Source organism: Macadamia integrifolia, unplaced genomic scaffold (assembly GCF_013358625.1).
Source record: "Macadamia integrifolia cultivar HAES 741 unplaced genomic scaffold, SCU_Mint_v3 scaffold1881, whole genome shotgun sequence".
Lineage (NCBI taxonomy): Eukaryota > Viridiplantae > Streptophyta > Magnoliopsida > Proteales > Proteaceae > Macadamia > Macadamia integrifolia.
In genome coordinates, this window is record NW_024868402.1 from 165,359 (window position 1) to 177,737 (window position 12,379).

Genomic DNA, 12,379 nt, shown 5'->3' on the forward strand with positions numbered 1-12,379 from the left:
AAAATGCATTAATCAAAAGCCTCACGGGTCTCATGCCTGTTCCAAAAATCCAAAGCTCTTCCAAATCAAGCACCAAAAGTGAGAAGGAAGCCCTTCGTGCTCGTCTAGCCGAACTCGGTTCCGACTCAGACAATGAAGACAATGAAGGCTCCAGTGATGGTGCCTACAGTCTCAAATCAATGCAAAGATCTGTTCCTGCCCATGAACTCTGTTATGGGCAAGATCCATATGAGGTTGACCCTGACTTTGTCCCTGACAGTCTTACGGCGTCCTCCTCTAGCAAATTCAAAGAAGTCACTTCCCGTCGGTCTCGACGGACAGCCAAGTCCTCTTCGACCAAATAAGTTTGGTCCAAAAACGTCTGCTAAGACGGTTATAAACTAGCCGACGAGGTGTAGTCGTTAAACTTCACTTAGTCAATTAACCCCGGACGACCTTTAAGGAAAGGGGGTACTGCTACTGTCCCAGGTTAAAGGACAGTCCGGCCAATATCCGGCTCAAATAAATAGGATATGCAATTCTTGATCAAACCAATACGGAGAACAGTGTCCCTGACACGTGGAATGCCGTGGTAAGATCATTGAAGATTCCAAATCAACTATCGGCAGCAAAATCATCAAAGATTCCAAATCATTTGTCGATAGCAACTCCAACTTTCGGCGCCAACAGTTCCACAATTGTCGGCAACAACTGTTCACTCCAAATGCAAATTTAAGTACACAGTACCAAATAGTGTCAAATGAAATGTCAAATAGTACCTAATTTGGTACAGTTCCAAATGGAACCCAAATCCAAATGTAATTCAAATGAGCCTCCTTACATTATAAAAGGAGCATCACCCCTTCTCCCAAATCACTTGTACAATTACTTGAAATCCTAGAACTTAGAAAGGGAAGCTCCGAAGCAAGCTGAGCCTCCACAAGTTCTTCCAAGATCTCTCCGAGCATCCCGCCGGACTTCAACAAACTCCGATCATCCCAAGTCTGATCGTCCATCAAAGGTTAGCTACCTACAGCTCAAAGCCAACCCAACCTTCTTCTTCTCAAATCCTCTAACCCAAACCGTCCTAAGCCTATCCAGAGATTCAAGAACTCTGGATCAAAAATATATCTCCAAATATTGTAATATTTACTTTCAAAGTTATATTTCAAAATATTTTCTTTGATTGCATTATTAGCTTTAATTCTGCATCTGCATCTGCATATAGCAGCTTCTTCTTCTATCCTTGGATCAAAGCCTACAGTCGAGCCTCTTGATTCCAAGTTATAGATCTAGTTAAGCAGCTTTTAATTTTCTGCAATATATATATATCTATATATATAAGGAAAGAAAACAAATACAACATACAAAGTCAAATTGGCTAAACCAGGGTGAAAACCCTACCCAAGCCCTGAAGAGATAGGCCTCAGAAATGGTACAACAAGCAACTCAATCTTTAGGATCCTTAATTTTATCTATAAGTAGTTACCTATCAATTCGATACATTTCAAAGATGTATGCACTAATCAAAGATAGATATTAGAAGTGAAAGGATATAGATGGCATGGGCTGGAGTGTTGGATTGGCTTAGAAAAAGATATATGGCCATTTATGAGGTAAAATTAGACCACTAAACAGTATTTTTCAAATTAAACAATTAGGTAACTATTGCTCCCAAGTAGTTTGGATAAGGCTTAGGAGACTGAATTCTGTCTATAACGGTCCGCTGATTAGAATGATCCCATATTAGTTGGGGGTTGATGTCACATTGATTTTTAAAGTAAATTGATGTAGATTGATATGGTCTTGGGTACTTTCACCTTCTAAGTTAGTTTATGGGTTGAATTCTTCCATGTTTGTATCAAACACTTAATTCAGTGTTTATTTAAAAAAAAAAAAAATGGTGTCTATGAATATAGCATGTCATGTGAATATTGCCACCATTTTCATGGACATTCGGCTCCTCAAGACTTTTTTCTATTCAAGTTATAATATTCATGTATAAATTGGCCCATGCTATGTCTATTTGGGTAATTCCTTACTAGGTCTTTGGGAGTCCTCTATGAGAGAGAGAGAGAGAGAGAGAGAGAGAGAGGGATGATACTCCTATGATCACTTGGTAGTACGAGTGAACATTCAATACTTATCCCTTTTATTTTATACCCTTCTAAGTGTGATTTTCAAACTCACATTGGAATTTGATGAATCCGTCTAGTCGATTCAACTTGGTCTGGTTCCAAGTTTTGAAACCTTGCTTCTAAATTAACTAATTGTATTTGGCTTTTGTTGATCAGGATAATGGTAGTCGTTGGATGCGGGCTGCTGATCATAGGGGCATTAGCAAACAATAAATCGAGGGGTTCTTGTGGGTTTTCACATCATCATTTTCTCTCCATCGGAGGTATAGTGTGTTTCGTTCATGGACTATTTTGTGTCGCTTATTACGTTTCTGCCAACGCCACCACGGGAGAAGAAGACAAGTGGAACCGCAGAAGCAGAGGTGGCGCTTAGATAAGATCTTTATATTTTGAATGTAAAATAGTAAACTTGACTTTGGAAAAAAAAAAAAAAGAAATTTTATTTTCCTTCCACTAATTAATAATTACATAATATTAATTGGACTAGGCTCCAACTCCAAGCCTCCAACTGAACATGTGGGCCCTTGCTACCACATCATTGATCGGATGATTGGAATATTTCTTGAATCCTTTGAAAGTCAATGAATCAAGGAAGGAGATCAAAGAACAGTCAGACAATTGGATCTTTAGTTCACTGCGGCCGAAATGCAGATGCCGTCACCGTGCTGAAAGATGCACGAGGAAGCATGGATTTAGTTATATAACGATAACGATACTGATACTGATTCGGATAGGATAAGTATGTATCAGTCACTCCTCTGTTTAAAAAAAAAAAAATATTTTTACTTTTTTACAACTGAAACGATATGGGTAATCAAGTCGAACGGATCATTATCAATATTGATTTCAACCGATACTAATACAAGGCGGTGGATATGATTAATACGAAACCGATACTTGAAATAGTAACATACTTGGGAAGTTCCGAGGCCATCGTTAAGTTGAGAAATGATAGATGCCCAATAAAATAGGTCGGACCCATGGTTCAGGCAATCAAGAGACTCATTCGATAGGTTACGCCCCTACAGCTGTAGAAGATAAGCATGGACCATGGCTGCAGGACCACCCATTGATATCCATGCATTAGCCAAGTACTCCTCCAACCCTGGTGTGTAGCCCTTATAAAACCATCTTGCTTCTACCAAGTATGTTCTGCAAAGTCTTGCCCACTACAAAATATAAATGCAAATTCATTAAAGTCAGTTCCTTTTACGTGAAAAGAAGGAAACAAAAATGTGATTCAAATAAGCTAGTCTCGGGTTCACCTCTCGGAGAGAGAGATCCCTTTGTTGATAAATGGCGGAGAGGCCAATAGCTCCGGCTATTGGGCCTTCTACCACTGTGGAGCAAAGGAGGCGGATAGGGAGAGAAGGTGAAGAGAAGAGTTCTTTTATTTCCACAACCCAAGGTGGAGGATCTCATGCTGCTGTTCCCAAAGGTGTGCCTTGGGTATCTTGTTTCTCGTCATCACCAGTGCAAAAGGGAGAGGGTTAGAATCTGAAATTCACTGCTGCACCTGCTGTTGTTAATGGGAACACTGTTGCTCACTGTCCAACGGATATTGTGATAGAAGAAATGGAGAAATGGAAGGGTGCGTTGATTGGCCACTTCATTGGTCAATGACTATCTTTTCAATTTATAAGAGATAGCTTATTGTTTCAATTGAAATTTTCAGGTCACGTTGATGTAAACGTGCTCAATAGTGGTTTGTTCGTTTTCAGACTTAACGTTGAGGAGGATCGACTAAAAGTTCTTGAGGGAGGACTTTGGTTTGTCCAGAAAAAGCCTTTCATTATCTGGCCTTGGAGTCCATGCGCTTCTCTTGATAAGATTAATCTTTGTTCTTTTACTTTTTGGATAAATTTAGCAAATCTCCCATTTCATTATTGGAGTTCTGAATCATTGAGTAGAATTAGGAGTGTGATAGGGAAGTCCCTTGTTACAGATAAGAGAACGATGACAAAGGAGAGGCTGTCATTTGCATGCTTATGTGTGGAGGTAAATGCCGGAGATGAGTTGCCGAGTTCAGTATCTGTGTATGATGATGAGGGGATTGTCTTCATGCAACATGTCCTTTATGATTGGAGACCTTCTAGTTGTAGCAATTGTAAGATCTTTGGTCACTCTTCTAGTCAGTGTGCAAGCCTTGGAGGTGAAATTAATGGTGATTTGGAAACTCATAATACCAAAAAGGCACAGAGAGAATGGAGACCTGAGCAATCTGATCCGGTGGATTCGGTGGCTGAGGATGATACTCAGGCCATCGCAGATGGTGGAATTGGTCAAATTGTTCTCTACAATCCTGGTCCAACCAATCTGAATGCAACCCAACAAGGCAACAATCATTCAAATTTCAAAAACAACAATGCTAGGGCGGTGAAGGGAAATTAATTTGCTGCATTGGCATATTTGATTGATGAGGACGAGGAATCAAATATTGATGAGATTTTGATTAATGTGGAAAGCAATGAGATTGTCTTGGTTAGCATGGAAGGTGCTGAATTGGGAGGTGCAATGAAAGATTCTTATGTAAATATCCTTTCCGTTATGGGTGAAGATTCACTTCCTTATTCTAAGGAAGTGCCATCTCAAGGAGTGTAATTTGGGGTCAAACGAGCTCTTTATAGGCAACCAAAGATTGGAGATAAGATCAGAGGAGGTAATCATGGACAAGTTAAAATCTGTTCCTACTTCTTCTCTTTCAGCACAAAAGGATGAGGTGGCACTTGCTCTTCCTTTGGTAAGAAATCACGTGGTGATTAAGGAGGTTGAAACTTCCTTTAAGGGGGCAGTTTTCAAGGAGATTGAAAAAGACAAAGATTATGAAGAAGGTTCGAGTGATAAAAAAGATACTGAGGGATCGGGAGAGGAGGGGAATAAAATTTCTTCACCATCTCGAAGCTCAGAGAGGTTTGAATCTTTGGCCAAAATATATGAGAGGCGTAATAAGCAGATTGAGAGAAGTGGTGAAGTCCAAGTTCATGACGCGGGGAGTTGGTGCTTGGTCTGTGGTTTGTGGTCGTCGCAAAAATCGTGGGGGCAGGGGAGTCAATATCATTGGTGGTCAGGTGGCTTTTCTAGCTTCATCTAAGACATGAATGAACTCAAAAGAGCCGATGGTGGAGGCTTCTACTTCTGCTTGAATTCTTCAAGAGGTGGCAGTGATAGATGATTTGGCGGTTGCTGTGGAAAATAAAGTGATAAATTCTCAGAATTTCTCTAAGTATGTTCATACAGATGGTTAGACTCGAAAGTCTGGTAGGACTGCATTTTAATAGAAATGATCAATGTTTGTTGCCTTGAAAGCTTGCTCTTCTTCGAAAGTGCAGCTATTTGGAAGGCCTAGATTTCTTTTTTCTAAGTGTTGTGTTCGTGTCTTATTGCCAGTGAGCTCTCTTTGCTGATGGTAATGCCTTAGGTGGAGTCAAATTACTGCTTTTTTGATTTTCTTGTAATTATTTTTCTTTCTTTTTAATACAATTGACCCTTTAGCGAAAAAAAAAAAAAGAGGAAACAAAAATGTGTCTTTTGTAAATTAAGAATTTTCATTGTTTATTTTACTATAAAAAAATGAGAAAATTACACTCCCCTCCCCTGTATGTTTCAGGTATTTCACTCAGACCCCTGCGAAGTTTGTAATTACAAAAATACCCTGTGGCATTAACACTGTTAGAAGCAGATTTTAAATGATTTTTTACCCCCTTCCCCTTTCTTTAAATATCACTCCCTCCAACCTCATTAAGTTGGATTTCTTGGAGCCATTAGAGGGAGAATCGGCCTAGTGATCACCTGAGTTGATCGAGGGTTTCATGTCTAACTTCGAGCGCCTAAGCCGATTGAGGGAGAGAGGTGCTGATATTGTGAAGCTAAGACCACTGATTCCCCCCTTTATTCTTTCACTGCTGCTTTAATTTCTTGGCCTGAGATGCAAGGCTCACCAACAAGACCACCGATTGAGTGGAGGGACATTTGTTTTGCTGAGATTTAATACCTATCCCCCTCAAAGCCAATAGGGGCACCATAGCTATAAAAGTAAAACCTTCATCTAGTTATGATTCTTCTTCCTCTTCTTATAATGAACTTTGGTTTTCTGAACTCATAGAGAGCATGCCAGCCCCTCCACTCGATATGAGCCCTGGCCCCAACTAAGGCTTCTATTGGCTGCCACTGCTGGCTTATTGCACTAAGGGTGCAATTCACCCCAAAAAACAAACTTAAGGGTGCCATATTGTAACCGAGACCTACTATTGATATCAATTTGGGGATAGTTTAACATAGGATTTGGTAGTTATACTTTGTTAATAAATTCAATGGCATTCTGCCATTTACTTTAGATTTCTATAACTGCCAATGCAACCAATGGATCATGATCATCTTTGGGGGTATTAACACTGTTGCCATGTCCATATTATTGACCTATTTTTAAATCTACTGTAAGCACTTTTTCTGTGATTATTAAGCCCTCTATATTAATGGTACTTGACAGTCATACCTATGAGTTGGAAACTGAAACCTCTTTAAGGGATGCATTGATTCCATCACATATAAGGGAAACTTACAAGTGAAACCTCTTCTTACTTGCTATTTCTTCTCTCTTTCTTACTTGATATATTCTCTTTCCTTTTCTTCTATATATATATATATATATATATATATTTTACAGGTAAATGTCTACCTCAAGTAATTGCAGCACACTCAGAGGTTTCAAGTACAGATCCATAAAATGTAGGTGTAATCAAAAAACTGTGATCAGGATCTTAGAGACAGCTAAAAGCCCAAACAGACTCTTTTATAACTGTCCAAATTACAATGGATGCAACGAGTTTGCATGGTATGAACCTATGAATATTACAACTTCCAATCTGTTACCCAATCCCACCATTGATATGCAAGAGTTGGAAGAGGATGTGAGGTGGTTGTGAGAGGAGGTGCATGGGCTCAGAGATGTGTTACCTGGGTTGCAATGAGAGATGCAGAGTGTGAAGATAAGGGTGGATGATATAGTGAACTTTGTTGGATCAATGAAATTTTGTGTTAGTTTTCTTCCTAGGTGTTTTTGTAGCTGTATTTATTAGCTAAAAAAATCTAAAAGTTGGATGTTATTAAGCAAGGAACTATGTTGTGTACTGAATTATATTGTTTAATAAAAATCTTGATAGCATTTTGGCATGATTTTGACATGATTTTGGCAGAATTTTGGCATGATTTTCATCACTTAACCTATATAATCCAGAAATATGACTTATAAATTGAGACAATACTAATCACCCCACACATCCATAAACATTCCACACATCCATAAATGTTTCACAACATAATCAACATTCCACCAAAAATTCAAACAATTTTCATATACTCCATAATAACATCAAACCCAAAAGAGTAGTCCTAGTACTGTCTTAAATATTAAATCCATCAATCAATAAAAAGTTTTCATTAACATTACAAACATTCACTATTGACCATCTAATCTAATTAAATCTTCATTGCATTATATGTCTCTATTGCATTCCACTCCTCCCAGCACTGCCTTCTTCCTCTGTTCCGTTGCTTTCCTTTTGGCTTCCTTAGCTTGCAGTTGTGCATTAAACTTGGATTGCATGCTCAACTCTATGGTCATTGTAGAAGCTTGTGATCTCATTCTTTGAGAATTTCTTATATCAGGCTGACTTCCAGACTGCTCATTTCTCTACATAAACATGAGTTTGCTTTCTTGAAAATGGGTAAGATCACTAAAATTTTAGAATACTTAAAACTTGAAAATTGAAAACTTGTTAAGATGATTCTGCTTTCTGTTTCACTGAAGGTCTTGTACATTTTCTCTTGTTGTGGCCTTCTTGGTTGCATCTACTACACTTGGCAGCTCTTGATCTTTTTTTCCACTGGCCAGGTGGGACTTCAATTCCCTTCTTCCTAAGAGTATGTGGTCTTCCTGTAAGTCTTTTGATTGGTGGAGGTTATACAATACCAATTCTGTGTTCTACACTTATTTCTTGAAGTCCAATTAATGGATGGATAATACCCCTCATTAGCTGTCAACTATGTTTTTATGCTATAGTACTTATGACAGTAACCCTCCAAGCTTTCTCTTTTACTAACAATGTATGCTGCTGCATGCTTATAGGGTAATCCAACACCTTCCCATTCTCTATACTAATAGGTTTGATTTTTCAAATTGACCACATGCCTTCCTTCAGTATCAGTGACCTCAAACTCATATATCCCAGTAGCTTATACCACACATCCTCTTGATTGTGTTTGGATCAAATCTAACATTGATTGTGTTTGGATCAAATCTAACATTTTCTTTATTCTTGGGGTGACACTCCCATTATATGTGCAACCCTCTTGATATATCCCAACCTTTCACAAAACAATCAATGCATGCCTTGAAAGTAATGAACAAATCTTTTGAAGATAGGAGGGTCTGACACTATCACTCTTTGATGAAATTGCAGCTTGAATAGGCTTCCATGATTTCTTTGTAGCAGCATTTCTCCATAATTAGGTAGCTTTGCGAATGACTTATAATGACTACCTTCATTGAAGTTAGCTGCATGCTTCTTGGCCCTATACATTGTCATATAAGGGATCTCAACTTGAAAATTTTCGTTGAAATATGCGCGAATTGCATCCACATCCATATCTGAGTTTGTCTTTAATTGAGAAGCAAGGTGTCGGGCTATCCAAGTAAAAGTAATATCCTTGTTTTGATTTCTCCTTGCACAAGAATGTTCATTGCATAAAGACTTAATCTGATATGTTACTTCTTCATTTGTTTTAGGTGAAACGTGGATCCTCCATGTACACCCCTGTGTTGCACACACAAAACAATCACTCTTGACTTCTCATTCTTGATTCTCAATAGTTCAAAACATTTCTTGAATAGCATAGTCTTTAAGAACAACCCTGAAATGATTCACGTCATCAAATGACATCCCTTTCCCTAGTTTCACATCCCCATGTGAAGCATCCCCATCCTTAGAGAATGGTGCATTGTAGTCATCATCACAATAGTCAAATAAATGCTTCATTGTTATCTTGGTCTGCAACTCCTGTACCATCCATTCCATCAACTTGACCATCAACTTAACCATCAACCCCATCATTGTACTCCTCTTTATCATTCTTCTCACTCTCATCGTTAGATAGAGAATTCCAATCAACATCACTTGCACTTGAAACATTGAGTATGACTTCATCGGTACTCTTACTAATTGTCTTACTACCATCATTCACATCATTCCCAGCATCATCGTTGGTAACAATACTATGTATGACTATGCTAGTACTCTTACCAACTGTCATACTGCCATCATTCACATCGTTCCTATCATTCACATCATTCCCATCAACAATACTATTAGTTGCATCAATACTAACTGAATCAGTCATGTTGCTCCTACTGTTATGTCCACCACTGGTTGAAGCCCTATAGGTACCACCACCCCTTCTTACTTGGTGCTTCATCCTATGGCCACTAGATATTTGAATTTTCTGCACAACACCTCCAAAACCACATTGACTTTGTAGTACATCCGTTCCATTGCCATGCTGATTTTGCATCACATCATCATCAAAGCCACATTGACTTTGATGGACACACCTATCAATAGTCTCCCATTTGACTAGTCCACTAGGGAAACCATTTACCGTATATAGGTTGCTTGGATTCTTATCCTAGTGAAGAACGTATACATACAAATTTATGCAGTTAGCATTCTGATGCAATCCAAACATATCCAATACATTTGCATCCTCATTCACTTCCATCTGCTAGTTGGAAAGAAGTATGCACTTCACTTTAAGTGTGACGGTATGTCCTACTGGTACGTATATGATAATTGGGTTATAAATATTGATCACCATGTCCTGATAACAGTACTCATCTGGATCAATTAGGGTAGGTGCAGACGTATTCAAGTTATAATGATAATATATGATAACTCTAATTTTCATTGAATGATGAATGATTTTGATGAGAAAAACACAAGATGTTACATAAACACAAATGTTCCAAAGGATTCAAGAATATCAATATATGAATCCCTGACTAGTTCAAACAATAGCCATACAAAAACACATAGCTATCCAAAGCATTTAATTGTTCTAAATAACTCAACATGCTTCCCACTAAACAGAAAATTCTAAGCTTCATCCAATTTAATATAACTCATAAAGGAGAATTCCATATAGCTAGTTGCCTGGTCATACTACCATTCCATAACTGGTAAGAAAACAGTTATGCAGGACAATATGGGTTTCACTCAATTTTGAAAAAAATTTCAAAACCTATGAATGTTATAGAATTGGTTATGTAAATGCAATCCATTGATACAATATCCATATGTAAATGCTTAATCCATTGATAAAGGTACAAAATCCATATGTAAATGTAATCCATTGGTACTGCCAGATCAAATACAAATATGTAAATGCATTCCTTGAAGGAGTAGTAATGAAAAAAATGGCTCTATGAAAAACAAAAACCCTATTGCTTACAAACTAATTAAACAGAGCATCCTTAAGGCTTGAAGAAATCCCAGCTCACCTATCAAAATCAGTGTGGTGGGAGACCCCATACTTTCCAGATATGAGTCAGCTTATGCTAAACTCTCCAAAATGTGAATTTGGCTCTTGATGGTAGTAATTAGATGAGGATACTAGATTAATAATAAAGAGACTTGAGATTTGCAATTCTTATAGTTCACATGCACATAAAGGCCTTGATTTTTTTTTTTTTTTTTTTTTTTGCTTGAATGCTTTTTCGTAATAAAGTTTTAACACTTGAAGTTCTACAATCAAGAGGGTTTAAGTTGGCTACCAGGGATTCTTTATGCCTAGCACACTACATTATGCAACACTTATACCATGAACACCACCCACTCCACCCCACCCCCTGGGCAAAAGAAGAAGAAACTCTACATTAGGCTGTGGTGACATATTTTTAAATATGAATCAGGGAAATGTGAACTACGTTTCATGTCTTTTGACCCCATATTCGTATTGATTCCCATGTCTGAGTCTATACAACCATTCCAAAGCATAAGGGTTATGAATTTCTTGGTATTTTAGAAAACAATTGCATTGAAAAATTTCTGCTATACTTAGTTCATACAACCATTTCAAGGATTTAATACTAATTTCAAGGATTTAATACTAAGTCCATACAACCATTCCAAAGCATAAGAGTTATGAATTTCTTGAGATTTTAGAAAACAATTGCATTGAAAAATGCTGCCAAAGTAAGTCCATATAACCATTTCAAGGATTTAATACTAAGTCCATACAACCATTTCAAGGATTTAATTTGGTTTAAATCCAGTAATACCTGACTTATGCAACTGAGAGTCGATCTTTTCTGCTTTGTACCTTGCAACTGATTCTTTAAAGCTTCTATGTCCTATTATAGAGATTAATATTAGGATTAGATAAATTCAACAAGGGAGGCTGTAATAAGAGGAAATAGAAATTTAATGGAAGCTGACTCTCCCAAAGCCCTAACGCTCTCTACGATTTAATCTAACCTTAGACTTCGATCTTCAATGATGAACAAACTTCGATCTTCAATGAGATGAATAAGCTTCGATTGCCAAAATCATCAATTTCAGAGTTTAGAACCATCGATTTCGAAAGTTGGAATAAGAGTAGAGGTTTAGAGTATAAACCCTCCATCATCTTCTCAAGGAAGAAGACGATAATAAGGTTGAGGGAAAATTCATCATCTCCAATAGAGTAAGGGTATTTTGGGGTTTAATACAAATTTGTAATACACTTAACAGTTTCTCACTCACGGTCAGGGTACAATTGATATAATCTATAACTTAGAAGGGAAGAATTTGTAATTTCAATCTTCTCAGGGGAGGGTTGTGTAATACCTGAAACATACAGGGGAGGGGAGTTTAGTTTCCTAAAAAAAAAAAAAAAAAAAAATTTACATGAAGGGAAATATATATATTTTTTGAATAAAAAATATATTAAACAAGAAAGAAAAAGAAATATTCTCAAGAGCGAACAAGACTATCTAAGGGCAAAGACCTTAACAAAGCAACATAATCACAAATAGAGAGGAACATAGAGGGAGGAGGGACGGGGGGGAGGGGATGAGGGGGGAAGAAGGACAAAACAACCAACAACAATGGGAGATACACCAAAATAGGGTCCCGCATCAGAAACAACCATCAAAGGTTGAAAGTGAATCATATTTCATGTATATGATATCTATCTGTATGGAATATATGACAAAGGTGGAGTGTTGGAGT

The 12,379-nt window shown here is 37.6% G+C and overlaps 1 protein-coding gene across 1 annotated transcript; it reads left to right on the plus strand.

Annotated features, from left to right (window-relative positions):
- Nucleotides 1–3,413: 3,413 nt before the first annotated feature.
- Nucleotides 3,414–4,508, plus strand: LOC122065121. Its single transcript, XM_042628928.1, has 2 exons — nt 3,414–3,555; nt 3,793–4,508. The coding sequence occupies exons 1-2, from the start codon at nt 3,414–3,416 to the stop codon at nt 4,506–4,508; spliced, it is 858 nt and encodes a 285-aa protein (XP_042484862.1).
- Nucleotides 4,509–12,379: the final 7,871 nt, after the last annotated feature.